The 15960-nt window shown below is 35.2% G+C and overlaps 1 protein-coding gene across 1 annotated transcript in view; it reads right to left on the bottom strand.

Moving 5' to 3' along the window:
• The window catches only part of WDR70 (WD repeat domain 70), a 125022-nt gene that overhangs the window by 53031 nt on the left and 56031 nt on the right, over positions 1–15960 (bottom strand). Inside the window, exon 10 of the mRNA XM_054652452.2 lies at positions 942–1116. Within this exon, the coding sequence (XP_054508427.1) occupies positions 942–1116 (175 nt within the window). The remainder of the gene's footprint in view (positions 1–941; positions 1117–15960) is intronic.

A 15960-nucleotide genomic window follows, 5' to 3' on the forward strand; every position in this document is an offset into this window, starting at 1 on the left:
ATTTCCATTTTCTCCTCCAATGCATGCCATTGGTACTTATCCCACTGAATTTTCTTCGCTTAAGATGGGCATAAAGAGAGGATATGGATGATTTACTAAAATGATTATTTTTCAAAGCAGTAAGGCTTAGCCTGGTGAATTTGCACTTGACATTGCATAATTAAACTCTTGGAACTGGACTGGTTTGTAAGCTATACTACACAAACCAACAGTGAGCAGTGAATGCTCTAAGCTTCAAATTATAAAGTAGTAGCAAGAATTATACTTGTCAGTTCAAGTCATAACTACGGGAAATTGATTGTTTAGTTCAACATGAACAGAAATATTTCCTAATTTTGGTAAGTTTGAAATAGTTTTCATTCTAACTCTTTCTGACCAGAATGCATTTACATAAATGGTTCCAATTTGCCTCAGTGTTAATTTTTAAGCATTAGACAATATAATGTTTGCCATTTAACGTGCAGCATTGGCCATATCTTCACCCACTTGGATGCTATTTTTCTCTACCTATTATATGGATTAAGGACTGATTTCAGTATCAAGTGTTAAGAGTTACTCCTCAATATATTCAATAAATCAAATAAATTATATAACAACAAAAAATTACAGCTTTTCTCATGAGCATTCCATCTTAAATGAATAATAATCTAGATACAGATATGTGGTCTTTTTTGGTTTTTTTTTTTTTTTTTTAACACAGATTGTCAAGAATTTTCCCAAACTTTGAACTTAGTAGCAGCACACTTAATGATCAGTTGTGGAAAAGCAGAAGAAATATTAAGTCACGCCTAAAAGTTATTTGGTTTTCAGGACGGAGAGGAGAGGAGAGGAGAGGAGGGGAAATAAATAAAAATACGGAAGTGCCGAAATTGATTTTATCTGCTTCAACATTCACATTCGAAATAATAGAAGCATATATTGTTATCAAATACTGGACTTACACTCATATTCCTGTCCCAGATCTGGATAGAGCCATCTTGACAGCCAGCTGCAATAAGTTTCCCATCTCTGCTGTATGTGCAAGTTGTAGGAATCACTCGTTTACCTTGAACTGATCGTGGCTTAAATACGCTTTTGTGCTTTTTTTCATTGTTAACATCCCAAGTCCTCACAGTTCTGAAAAATTAGTTGAAATAAACAGCTGGATTAGATAATGTTAATATATATAAAATAATTCTTCTTGTGATAAAACCAAACACCTTTTCCAGCACAGATGGCATATAATATTGTTCAAATTAAGTTGTAATGGCAAAATAGCATTTAAGCCATAAGGACAACTTTTCAGGTAAGAAACATCATGTTCACTAAGCAAAAAAATCCATAACCAAAACACTTTTCCCCAAAACTCTCATGTAAGTAAGTACATCGATAATTTGGAATTTGTAAGGTAACAAAAAGTTAATACACAGGTACTGCATCATCTCCACTGCCACTGGAAGTCAGGAGGAGGAAGTATTCAGTCCTCTACAAAGAATTAATACTTCAGGAAATAGGCATGAATGCTTATACAAATTCATAACTTAAACAGATTTCTTAACTATTTGGACATAACAACAACTGAATATTCTACTTTTAACAGGCTGGTTCTTCTTCACACTTCTAAAAGGCATTTTAAACATTATTGTAATATTATTGTAGTTCTTTCCACTAATCCTGAAGGTGTTAAAAGTTCTGTTACAAAAATATTCTTCAAATATTTTAGAAAGACTAATTTATTGTTTTTTCAGGTTGAGATTTTCCCACATTATTAGCAAAACAAATACATCCTTTCTCTTTTTAATGGAAAAAGAGTATCTGCCTGGATCTTCACTGTTCCTTAGATACAGAAAAACATCCAAATGAGAGAGAACTAAAACACAAGATACAGGTGGACCCTTTAAACTGTCTTAGATACAAATGTTTTCTGTCCATTTAATAAGTTGAGGTCTTTCCATATAAAAATTCAAACCTCTTCTGGCATCTAATGCAGAGAAGAGTTTCAGAATTTGGCAAAGGAAGGAAGACCATTCATTTAAAAAGAAAAAGTCTCAAGGTTCTCAAGACAACCTCATTTGTTTAGACTATACAAACATTGCCTATGATCCAACAGCACATAATTCACTGGTCTCTAGCAAAGCAAATACAACTTTAACAGAGGCTGCCATTTCTCCAGAATGAGACAAGATACCACAGAACAACATTAGGAACTTCCATCAGAGCTACAGGACCAGACAGGCCACAGAGCTGACATATAAATAATCCTAGAATAAAATAGACAAGAAAATGAGCTAGAAATACCTCAGAGACTTTACAATCAACTGCATGTTTAATGACAGTAATGAGGAATCAGTAACTGTAAGTTAGATTGAATAAGTAGAATTAATCTTCAGTTTTCCATAAGAAAGTCAAGGTTAGTTTCATTTTTAAAAGTCTTCAAATCTCTTATGTGTAAGGCATCACTTCACTGCTGTATTTGGAGCTCTAGCACGAGACATTCAAGTGTTCTGACAATTAGTTTGGATTTGAGATTTTGGCAGGTTTGTTGTTTGACGGTTTTAACTATTATTTTTATTTTAAATTACACACTATATTGCAATTATGATTAGGTTTATTAGAATATCTTCAGATGTTGCTTTCATCCTATGATTCTGACATTCCCTTTTTCATCTTCTTGTGTTGTCAATAGCCATCTCAGTCTCCTGCCTTTCATTCACACTTTCTCCCACTGTGGTACTTGCCCAAAACTTGAGTCTTTTTCCATTCCCCTTCCTTCATAATACTCAATCCCTCGAAAATCTCATTTGAATGTTCTGCACCTTCAGCTTCTCTTCTTCCTTCAGGGATGACCATCTCCTACTGAACAGCTCTGTCCTCTCTTACAGTGCAAATTCCCAAGGACTGCCTTGGCACACCCCTTCTCAGGTGGTGAGCCTGGTAACACAGTTATGTGCAGGAACTTCAGAGCCCTTTCATTCCAAATGCCTCACAGCATCTCAGATATAATTCCAGAAACAATCTCTTGAGAATCCTTTACCATCCTAATTCTTTATTTCTGCTGGCATGGAATGGCTTTTTTAAACCCTGCAGTTTCCTGTTTTTAGGGCTCAATGTCCTGTCAAAACCTCAAAAATTGGCTACACTAAGAGCATATTCAAACCTTTTTATGATTTTACATTTCCACTGCAAAGGAAGAAGAAGCACTTGTATACTCTCATTCCTTATAAAACATTAAAAGAAGTATGAGCCCTAAATCAGCTGTAATATCAGCAGGTCAGTTGAAAAATCCAAAGTCTCTGAATTGCTGCTTCCACTGCAGACAGTTGGCCATATTCCCACACATATGAGTTACATGCTCTGTCAAAAATGCCCACATAGTACATATGTGTATTTATATACATTTATATATTTATATTGAGGGAATATTTAATATTCCCTCATTTTTTTCTTAATGTCCCCACACTGAGCATGTTTTTACTGTTGCCTTGCTGCTACTGGATTTAATGAAAAAAAAAGTATACTAAAGCAAGTATCTTTAAGAAACCACCTATACATTATTTGTAACCACAGTTACAAATTTGTCAGTCACTCCCAGAGAGCCTTAATTCTTGAGCTAAGACTGAGTTCTTTAATGAAGAAGTTAAAAGATCTTATTTCACATAAGATCTTTTAAGTCTTTTTATTCTTTATGGAAATATTTCCTATTTTAAAATGGACATTATATTGCAAACATATCTTATAATACTATGTGCAAAATTTCAGCTTAGCATGGTTTCTGACTGAATCACCAGCAACTAAAACACCAGGAGTCATCTATAAACTATGTATGTGTTTTGTATTTTCCTTCAGACTAGTGAGAGACTAGAAGCAGGGATCACTGAAGGACCTTGGGGACATACCTTCACTGGAAAGAAAGGAGGTTTAGGCTGGACATTAGGAATGATTTCTTTACAGGAAGAGTGATTAGACACTGGAATGGGCTGCCTATGGAGGTGGTAGAGTCACATCCTTGGAAGTGTTTAAGGAAAGACTGCACATAGCACTAAGTGTTAAAGGGAAGACTGCACATGGCACTGAGTGCCGTGGTCTGGTTGACCATGGTGGGTCACAGGCTGGAATGAATCCCAGAGGCCTTTTCCAGTTAATTGATTCTTTGGCTGTATATGCCCAGCTGTGGGCACTCACAGCCCAGAGAGTCAAACATGTCCTGGGCTGCATCCAGAGCCCTGTGGGGAGCAGGGGAAAGAGGGGATTCTGCCCCTCTGCTCTGCTCTGGTGACACCCACCTGGAGCACTGCATGCAGCATAAAAAGGACAGGGACCTGTTGAAGCAAGTCCAGAGGAGGCAACAAAGAGCATCAGGAGGCTGGAGCACTCCTATGAGGACAGGATGAGAGTTGGGTTTGCTCAGACAACACAAAAGAAGGCTCTCAGGAGACCAAAAGCAACTGCAAGTACTAAAAATGGGCTTGTGAAAAAGATGGAAAGTGATTTTTACACAAGCAGATTGTGATAGCAAAAGGGGGAACAGTTTAAACTAAAGGAGAAGAGATTTAGGATCAATATTAGGAATGAATCCTACTGTGACAATGTGAGGCTCTGGAACAGATTGCTCAGAGAAGTTGCAGATGTTGCATCCCTAGAAATCTTCAAGACCTGGCTGGACAAGGATCTGAGCAATCTGGTCTAGTGTGTGGCATCCCTGACCCTGCTGGAAGAGGGGGGACTTTGGAATTAGATGACCTCTAACATCTCTTCCAACCCAGCCCGTTCTGTAGTACTTTGACTAACATCTAACTCCTCTCATTCTAGCCAGAAGGAAAGGAGATAAAAAGGAAAACCATAGAAACCCAAATAATTTACCTTCAGGTAATATTGTCTTTAAATTGGCAATAATGGCAAAAATATATGGACTGCTTCCATATATTCTCTCCCCTTCTGACCCTCAATCATCATACCACATAACAGTAAGCTCAGGGTACATTATGTAATTATGACTCCGGGGTTTTTTTCTGGAATATTTTGTACCATTTAATGATTTCCTCTTCCTCAGACAGAATGAAAAAATAAATAAATGAGATTGCATTACAGAAGTTCTATTTTCACTTCCTAAGTTCTCTGAGCTCAGTCTGTTGTTTGTGTTGAAATGAGTAAAAAACTTTTACCTCTGCATTAATCAGACAATTTCCTGGGTACTCATTTTGTTAAAAAAACCCTTCTTCCTAAGAGTATCTCCTCAGAAGTAAAAAAGTGGGAGATGAAACAATAACATTGTTTTGTGCTCTATGTTGCACCACTTAGGAGAAGTATAACATTAATATTTATCTGTTGATAGGCAGAACCAAGATATTTTTGAACTCCAGTGAAAACAAAAGAAAAGCATTTCCTGAATGAGTCTTTTTTTCTACCTGAAAACAAACTGTTTAATGAAAATTTGTTCTTTAGTAAAAACTAGGCAGAGGGATTTTTAAAAAATACTATACTTCTAACATATACTGTTGCTTGCTCATTACATCAAGTTTTAATATATTCATCCCATCAACATTTATGATTTCTCTTTCATAAATTCCTTTTCAATTCAAATATCCATGAAGAAGGCTTCGCATACACATGTTTAAATTTAACTTCTTAAATGATGGATTCCACATCTGCAAAACAGATTTTGCAAAAGTGATTTTGTAAAGTTCTTATATTTGCCAAGAGCAATTCAAAGCAACTTAGAAAAGGAGGGGAATGTTCTTTTGGAAAGGTAATGTAGGTATTTTCATGACCACTAAATGACACACAGTAAACAACTAATTTAATTACTGAGGTTCAAGGGGAGGTAGGATTTTCCTCCCAAAAATATTTTTTCTCTCTTTTCCCCTTTTTTCTCAAGTTCTTGTGATGTTATTACTAAGTTAAGATTTCTAATAAAATTAATTATTGGCAATGCTGCTGCATTACACAAATTATTATAGCTATGTAGCTGCATTTCCCAGACTGCAAGCACAGAAGATTTCTCTGTCATGAGTCAGCTAGACACTGCCCTAATACAATCTGTTGAAATTCAAGAAATGAACAAATGTTAACTTCAAAAGCCAGACCTGCCAAATTCCACTAAGCTTTTTCGTCTGTCCCATCTCCTCTGTTTCTACTGGACTGGAAAACTCTATTGCACAATGTTGAATGTTATTGGCATTTAATATGTTAAGTCGTCTCTGAATAATGCAGTCTACTCTTATAACTTGAAATACAAAAGAAACTAAGAGTATGTTATTGTTAAAATGTATTGTTAAAAGTACAGAACAGGCTTAATGTTGTACATCTAATAACTTAATTATAGTGTTCACCTTTGCAATGTATTATAGTGCCTACCTGTGTAATACAAGGTGGCAAAACTTAACATACTTCAAAATCATCATACAAATATGGTGGTAATGGATTTGATCATGCCACCATACATGTACAAGATGACCAAGTCATCAGTGATAGAAAATACATTTTTAAATTGTTAAATTAAGACTCTTTATAAACAAGAAAAGCAATTGATCTTACAATAAGGGTTTCTTTAAATCTCTTTTATCACATAAAACAAATGGGAATGGAATTAAGAAACTTATTAATACAGTGGAAAATCGCCTAAAGTAGAATATGCAGAGGTTGGTTAAGAAATAGCTGCAAAGCTCTGTTAAGATGTACTTCATGCATAAGGAAGTGCATCATTATGTCACCAAGAAAACTTTCATTATTGTGCTCTTTTTGCCCTCTTTCAGCAGAAGTAAGTTACAGTCTTCTTCTGTTGAGCACATGGGACCCAAGGAAGGTTGAGTCACCTGCTAGACAATGAAAACATTTGTACACATAAATGGATGGAGAAATCCAGAGAAACTTTCCATTCTTGTTTGGCAGAAAACATCTTCTAAGAAACATCTTCTAAATAAGATACTTACTTCCAGCATTTGAACAGAATTAAAATAATTTGAACCAGAATACAAAGAAAGTCACATCCAACATATGTAAAATCATAATTACAGAAGGAACTGCCAAAAATATGTAGACAACTTAGTAATTTATAACAGCTCTACTTTTCTGTCACTTAAATAAACTCAGAATGTAAAAAGTTGTAGAGAAACATTTAACAGAGTAAAAAAAAATGTATGTGATACACAGCAAAGGAGCTAAGCAACTAAGAAACCAATTTTTCTATATTTTCAAATTAAACTGGTAGCCTTTTTTGACAGGAGAAATTACCATCATTTGTACGTACAAAGTACAAAAGTACAAAGTACATCATTTGTATGCATAAGAGCAGCTGAATCTTAATTACTGGGGTGGAGTAAATTAAAACCTAATAACAATGAATGGGAACTGCTCCCATTCTCCAGTGTGAAGGAACCAAAAAGCAACCAACTCAAAATTAAAATGACACATAAGCATGTCTGAGAGAGCATGGAGAGAAGGTGTTCTGAATTATTAAGCAAAAATCCTGCTGGTGGCCAATATATGCAACTTTTGGGGAAAATTAAATTAGAAAAGGAGACAGAGAAGAACTGGAGGAATGTTAGCTCAGCTAAGAAATCAGAAGCTATGGAGCGCTGTGTAGCATGTTCATGGGAGGAAAACGGCAGCAGCAGATCCTAGTGAGTTATGACATACAATCCCTTCTGACTGAAGTCATTCAGACACAAAGGGTGACCCACCAACGCATCTCTGTGACCCTTTAGAGGCTATATTGTAAAGACACAGTAGAATACCTATTGACAGAACCTCTTACTTATGGCATAAAAAGTCTGTTTTTAAATAAATCAAAGACCACAAGCTTTCTGGGTAGAGTAATTTTTGCTTTTTCCCAGATTAAATCACTGGGCCAGACTAACAATACAAAAAGGTACTCTTAAGGTTAAAATTTCAAGAGTAGAAACAAATTTCCTAGAAACAAGTAAGCAAATAACATAACACAAGTCTTTGACTTTTTTTTTAATCATCAGAGCCTGTATATAAAGTGGTATCATATTTGCATATGGATTACTTATCTATTTCATGTGTTCCCTTCTACATACCTCTCCAAAGTGATGGAAAATACATACTTTGGAATTTTGCACTATTTCTTTTTAAGTGGTTCATTCAAAACCTGAAGATTCCCTCAAAGTATCTACAGATCAGTTCATCAAAATGACCAATTCTAAAATTCAGTCATCCTCAAAGATTACAGCAGACATATTTTGCATATCATATTGGCAGAAAGAAGGAGTGACAAAATACTATGCAGTAAAAACCCAATTCTACATTTTAAGTGCTGCCATTTCTTAACTATCACCAACAGCTGTTAAGTCAAAGCTCAAGAAAGAGCATCAAGTCACACAAATGGAAATATTTCAGAATGGATCTTAAAAAAATTCCAAGATCCTGCTCTATGCTGTGTTCCACCTTCACTGTGAATTTCCCACTGAATTCCCAAAGTAGAATTCAGATAAATACCTTGCTATACCCAGTCTTCAAAGATTCTGAATGCTTTAATTCAAAACAGTAAGTTTCATCTGGGACTTAAAAGTTTCACAAGAATTTTTTTTTCTTTATAAAAATTCTAGGATAGCCACAATTTGCTTTGAGTGGAATTGCTACCTTGAAAGATAGTATAATATATTAATACATAAATCATATATTGGGAAAGGTCAAGATCAAAAGGAAAGTAAATTATGGAAATTTTTCAATAAAAACAAAAGGACAACAATACTACATGTCTATTCCATTAACAGTTAATAGTAATTTCTGATGCAGTTATTAATGTTCAGCAGAACTTTCCTCACATCAAAATAAATACTCTGAAAATAAATATAACAAAAGGTTTTGTGGAAGAAACTTTATAACCTCAGAAGAAAACACAAAAATAGCTATTATGGGAAAGAACACACAAGCAGAATGAAAGGCTGAGAAGGAATAATAAAAAGTGAAAAGTAGACCAATTGTGTAAAACTAAAAAAAAAACAACTAAGATGACTGCTGGACAGAAAGCAGTACTTCAGAGTATGAGAGTATGCAGACTTGCGATACCAGTAAGAATTCCCACTTCTAAGCAAGGAAGATTAATATTCAACATGCATGATACATTCAGGGCTGCTTAGAATACGAAGTCACTTCACAGAATACGAAAAATAGAGAAGAAATCTAAAAGCATTGATTACATTCTGAAGACAAGATAATTGTTAGGGGATGAGGTGGAAATGGGACAAACATCCCTTCCCCATCTCACCAAATCAAACCAACAGCTTCAAGAACCTATGCACAAGAATAAAATCCATGGTAAGGAAATTACGTTATTGAGAGGACATATTGCTGAGAGGATGCTGTACTTAAATAGAGTCAAATTCTGTAGAAGATGAATTGGAGGCAAATGACTGAGGTATTAAAAAACAAACAAAAACTCCAAGAAGACCACCAAATTAAAAAACCTCAGTCTAAAAACCAACACACAAACATGCTCCAAAGGCTGTTTAAAATCCCAAAAGCGTGACGCAGAAAAAGATCCCTTCAGCCTAAGAAAATGATCTCCAAGTTAAAGGCATATACTGTACTGAAAACAAAGGCTGCAGTGCTAATACTGTGATTAAAAATAATTATTTTAGGAGTTTCAGTCTGTATTGTTGTGATGGATTCCTTCTCAAATAATTTTTTCTAAAGTTTAACTCCTGGAGTCAGTCTGTTTGCCTCCCTTCCAATGGCCAATATACAGGCAAAAACTGAACATCATTATGCCTGAGTATAATAAGCCTTTCTCCCTCAGTATTTCCTTAAATATTAAACTATTTTTCCTTTCATATTTCCCTGAAACACTGACTGTATTTGATTGTGATGGTGATAAATATTTGGGCAGCTAAACTGCACTAAGAGGAAAAAGTCTTGCTGGTTTTGAATTACCTTCTCACTGGGACTGACAGCTAATTTGCTTTGTTTCTTGTTGATGATGTCTTCACATACAAATGTGACTGAAGAAAAAGGTGTTTATCTTTGCATCAACCATTAAGAAGGCAATAATTTCTCCAGTTCAAATCAGCAAGGTACCTAAAAGCATGTCTTTAGAAAACAGTGCACTGACTAGATTAGAGAACTATCCCCTGAAGATACTTTCTTCCAATGAGTAACAGATTCAGTGATTTTAATGAAGGATACTAAGCATTGTAAGAGTCAGTATGCTTTTGACTTAATAGCAATTCAAAGTGTATATTCATGCTGTGCTATTTAAAAAACCTGAGCACTAGTATTTTCCTGAGACTGTGTAGCACTTTACGCATAAGAAGTCCTTAATTTACTATTCCGGCAACATCTAACATCAATATTATTATTTCTATACAGAATAATAAATAAATTACAGATATTATGGGATTCAATTCTGAAAGTTGTGACAGTAAAAGCAGATACAATTTTATGTCATTTTCCAAATGGGGCAAGCAGGCATCTTAAATGAACTGAGATCTCATCGCCCACTTAGGAAAGATAAAGTGGGATGTAATCAATCTCCCTAGGGGGTACACCTGATTAAGACCAAAGTGGAAGACTCAAGAAAATCTTGACAGTTCGAGTTACTGTCACCTGCATGAATTGAAATGACTCAAGAGCAGTCTTGCATGATACTGCAAAAGGAGGAGGGGTTAATCACTAGGAAAACAGGATGCTTTCTAAAGAGCTGATTAGTCATGGCTATAAAATAGTTTAGGCTCACTTAGATCTCAAGTTTTTTTCACTCCATTAAATAACTTCATTGGAACTAACACTCAGCTGAACTCTTCGTTACACCAGTGAAAAATCAACTGAAATTTAACAGTCAAGGATTGAAAAGCTCTCTGAGACAACACCTCAGCTGACCCTACATGCATTAGTTTTAACTGCTTTTTGCTGTCATCTTAGATCTCACTTAAGACACTTTTCTGCAGGTCCATTAGCAATGAACTGCAATCTAACAAAGGTAAGTAACTAAGGGAGCAAATTGTAAGCCTTAAATGTATTTTGGTTTCTGAAGTTACAGAATCTGCTCTACACAACGCAAAGTTTGACTCGGCTGCACAGATTAACTATGCAGCTTGGGCTATAGAAAATTTTAAACATGAGTTTTATTTTGTCTTTATGTATGAAGTACCAATCTTCATACATTGCACAGTGTAATCACATAAAAGCTTATGACCTACTTATAAAGACCAGGATAAACTGCAGCACATAAGGTAAATGTAAATTTAGGTATTTGTACTTAGATTTTCTGGAATATCCACCAAAGTCTAAGACACTTCCCTCATCCTCACAGGAATTCAGAAAGGAAAAAAGCATCTCTTCAAGAAAAGAAATGACAATTCTTAGCCTCAGAACTCCAGAGAGTCATGATACAGTCACAATTCTGTCTGATTAACCACATGGGACATTTTTTCATATATCATCATTATGGTCCACTCATATCATAACACTTACACTACTGAGGAAGCCCCTGTGTTCTTTTCTTATTATTGTGTAAAGTTAAAAGTTTAAAGCAGTAGATTAGTAGATAAAATAGCATTAAATTTTATGACTCTCAAGGATAAACACTAAGGGACTCCCTTATTAATTATATTCTCTATATGCAGGAAAATGGTGGGGATTTTGCTGAGTTTAAAATGTGTAGGATTAAAAATAGGAAAGGCAGAACATAAATAACTAAGAAAATGCTTCTAACAATCTGATTTTTCTTTCAAATTAAAAAAAACAGCAGAGAAGTGACTTCTTTCATAGCTTAACTTGACAAAAATATCAACTAGTTCTAGAGTTGCTGTTACTTGCAGTCCTCTAGTTTTCTCTTTGCTTGAAGCCCTGAAATTTCTGTTCAGAAATTCACCTTTTAGGTCACTGCACAACCTGAGCAACTTGATCTGAGTGAGCTTTGCACTAAGCAGGGAATTGAAACAGATGACCTCCAGATGTCCTCTTCAACCTAAATTATTCTGTGACTACAGACAACTCAGAAGGGTACTCTACCATGCATTTAGAACATATAAATATTCCTGGCAGGGAAACACACTTCTTAATATCTAGAATTCTATGAATTCTATCAGAAATCTGCTCATAAACTAATAAGAACAGAACTAAGTCCAAAATCGAAACAAAGACATACAAATGTCACCAGCATCTCCAACTTTAGGAGCTACTGGGAGACAGAAAAATCTGAGACTGACAGAGACTGGAAAATCTGCAGAAGCTCCAGCTCCAAACTATGTCCACTGTCCTAAATGTTGTAAAGACATGACTCGTCTCCACTTTCTAAGTGCATGCATGAACAGTTAGAAGTACTCACTGACCTACATAGCAATCAAATTTTAACTTGCAGCTGAGAGCACTCGTACAGAGATCAATTAAGTAGCAGGAAAATTCTCTAATAATTTTTTGTTTGTTTTTCCTCAGCTAGAATTCATGGATGCTTCCTCAATAATTCAGCCATTCTTTAAGTGAGTAGAAATGCCCAGCTCTACCCTTTCTTTTTACCTAGGGCATTAGCAAAATTTTTAATTCCTACTTTCTTAGAATCATAGACCAGAATCGCATAATATCTCGGAACAGATGAGACTCATCAGGATCATTGATCCTTGCAGATCTACACAAAACTAAACTACCTGACTAAGAGTCTCATTTACATGCTCCTTGAACACTGCCAGGCTTGATGGTGGGAATAATTCCCTGGGGAATCTCTTACAGGGACCAACCACGTTCTCAGTGAAGAACCTATTCCTGATCTCCAGCCTGAACTTCCACTGATGCAGATTCATTCCATTTCCTCATGTCCTGTCACTAGTAACCAGAGAGATGAGATCAGCACTTTCCATCTGCTGTCCCCCAAGAGGAAGGTAAGCATTCCTCTATCCCAGGCTGAACAAGCTCAGAGACTGCAGCAGTTCCTCCTAAGTCTTGTCCTCAAGACCTTTCTCCATTTTGGTCCCACCTCTTCTAATACACTGTAACAATTCCATGTTCTTATCTCCTTATCCTGTGGCACCGAAAACTGTCTCCAGGACTCAAGGTGAGGCCCCACCAGTGCAGAACAATAATTTAGCATATTTTGGTCCCAAAATTCCTCTGCATTGTTGGAAGTTTCCCATTTGATTTAAATTTTTAATTCTTAAGATGATCTACCTGAAGCTGTGTGTATCCTTTAAAAAGGAAGTTATGCCATAAAAATGTCAGTTGAAAGAGCCCTCAAATGTAAGCTCTTACCACCGACTGCGTATCTTATTGCAGCAGCTAACATTTGAATCAAGAAAAACTTCAGAAAAAATATTAATGTAAACGCACATAGTTTATAAAGACAAAAATAGCTTTACTAACCCTTTTGTAAACATACAGCTTTCAGCAAGGGCTGGTACAGTCATTATTCAAACTCTTCTTAACCAGGCCTGCTCATTTGCTGCACTCCCTTAATCAGCTCTGCACTGCGTTGGTATCTATAAACAGATAAGTTAGTCTAGGAGAAGCCCTCCTCATGGATCTGTAATGGACTTCACACCTTTAGACACATCAAGACAAAAAGCAAACTACTATGCCAGTGCAGTGCAAATTACTACACACCTGTGAGATAACCACACGTTTTTGATGGAGGCACTCTTACGAAGAAGTCTCCAGAGAAAATTTTTCTAAACACTTAAAATTATGACTTATCAGGAGATTTTAATAAGTGACAGAACTTTAACCCATAATGATCCCTCTTCCTGCAGAATACCATCGTTCTGCATGAAAGAATGCGAATTCTGCTGTTCCAGAGACAGAAGAAAGAAAAAAAACTCATCAGAACTTAATTGATACACATAATTCCTAAGCCTCACTGTTTCAAACAGCTGAATTGCGATGGCTGACATAATAAGTAAGACATCAATTTTCAGAGGATAAATAAAGCAGATATAAAAATCGCCCTAAGTAATTTCATCTTCATGAATGCCAATTCTGCTTTATTTTTACCTCCTGCAACTCTTGAGAACAAGTTTTTAGATAATCTGCATGGCATTTCAAAATCAGTATTTAAATAGTAAAAGATTGTATAAAATACTGGTTAAACCATATTTGCGTGGAAGCAAAAAATATTTTATTTACATGGGTGACCAGTGAGATAAAGACTTAAAACCTCTAACTGACAAAATATTTAAAAATCACTTTAGTAAAATTACTTTATTTTGGGACCAGGTACCAGACTATTAGTTCCTTACTCTTGGTGCTCACTTGTGTGCATGCATATAAACATAAAGTTTCTCTTAAACCTCTTGTTAATAGCTTTCCCCTTGTCTGAATCTTATGAATGTTGCACTAGTCACATACATTTGATATTTAGTCCTAAGTAGTATTATCTGTAACAGTCTGGGAGTGTCTTATTTAAGTAAATTTCTAATTCACAAATAGTCATAACAAGAAATAAAGCTCATTAGGCTCACTACTTTAAAGTCTAGCTACATTATGGCACCAAAATTACATGGAATACATTTAAGTTATATTCCATAAAATGACATGTTTCAAAGAAAAAAAAAAAAAAAAAGGTGATTTCCAAATCCCTAACACCTTCAGAAACTTTGCAGTATTTTCTATTTTTCCAACACCTTACACTCTTGAAACTGGTAGACTTCATGAGTATGTGAGCTTTCACTTGAAGTATTATGCAAGTTCCAACTAGAGGCTCGGAAACAAGAAAAGCAAGTAACCAACTTGTTAAATATTTTATTTATTTGCATTTTGAATAAATGGATGTTAGTATATATCTACTTGAAGATCTACTTGGCATTGTCCAATAAGTTACCATCTGTTTGTTTCATTGCTAAATCATTCATTTGAATGTAACCTGATGAAGAGGTTCTCCAAATCAAGCCACTCTTTCTAACAAAGCAGATAAGGAATGTTCACAATATTCATTCCATCAACCCTGTCATAAGAGTGCTAGCCTTCAGAAGAAATCTTAAACAAAAAAAAAGGAGTTTGCAAGCCAAACAGCAAATTTAAAATTACATTGATTTTTCCTCAAAATATCCAAATCTGTGAAACTAAATTATAATGCTATAATTTTTCATGTACAGTGCCTAACAGTCTATTAATGTCATCTAGATCCCTCTAGATGGGTGTTGGGCTCAAACCCAAGCCATTCTAGAGTCACTGTGAGACTTGTTACTCAATGGCCAACATTCATGTAAAATAGAACAGACATCCTTCATTTACTTGAAAAAGTTTTTAGAGCAAACAAATCATGGCTATGGACTCTGGTCCTCTGAAGTTGTCTCACTGTGTGAAAGAACTGGGAATATATATTCCATTTAAATGGCAATTTTGATTTAGTGGTCCAAGAAGACAATTATATTATGTATTTTTCACAGGCACAACGCTCAGTTTTCTTGAAAGACTAACAAAAAACTTTCAAAGGAAAAACAGTTCATCCTGTGAGTAAACAGATGCTGGAAGGACACATCACTTATAGATAAGTAAACTAAAAAATTATTCAAAAAAATTCAGAATTTTATAGTTTGGATGAACTAAAGTAGGTTTTTTTATACAAGAGTTTTAAAGCTAAACTATATCTCAAACCAAATCTGCTTTAAGTTAAATTATTTGCTAGATTTTTTTTTAATAAACGTGCTGATAGAATAATTAATTTTTAAAGCCTAAGTGTATACCACCAAAAAAGGGAAGACATCTTTTTTCATCTCTGAGACTTTTCAGTACCTGCTATTCTGCTATCCATTTAATTCACTGTGAATTACACAACAGAAGAAAGCTACACATGAGTATAAGTAAATTATTTATTTTGAAAGGAGGAATGTATATGGTCTAGTAAGTTTATGATGACAAAAGAAGATCTGCATCTTATCTCACCAAAAGTTCATCCTCAGGAGACTGAAATGTTTTCCAGCATGCTCTAAATCATACAGACACAAGTGAATGTGGATCTTAATTGTAGAGATTAGCTGACCAGAAGTTTCCACTACCATTAATGAGCTAAACTGAAGAATATCAGAATATGTT

The sequence above is a fragment of the Agelaius phoeniceus genome, chromosome Z, assembly GCF_051311805.1.
Source record: "Agelaius phoeniceus isolate bAgePho1 chromosome Z, bAgePho1.hap1, whole genome shotgun sequence".
NCBI classification, from domain to species: Eukaryota; Metazoa; Chordata; class Aves; order Passeriformes; family Icteridae; genus Agelaius; species Agelaius phoeniceus.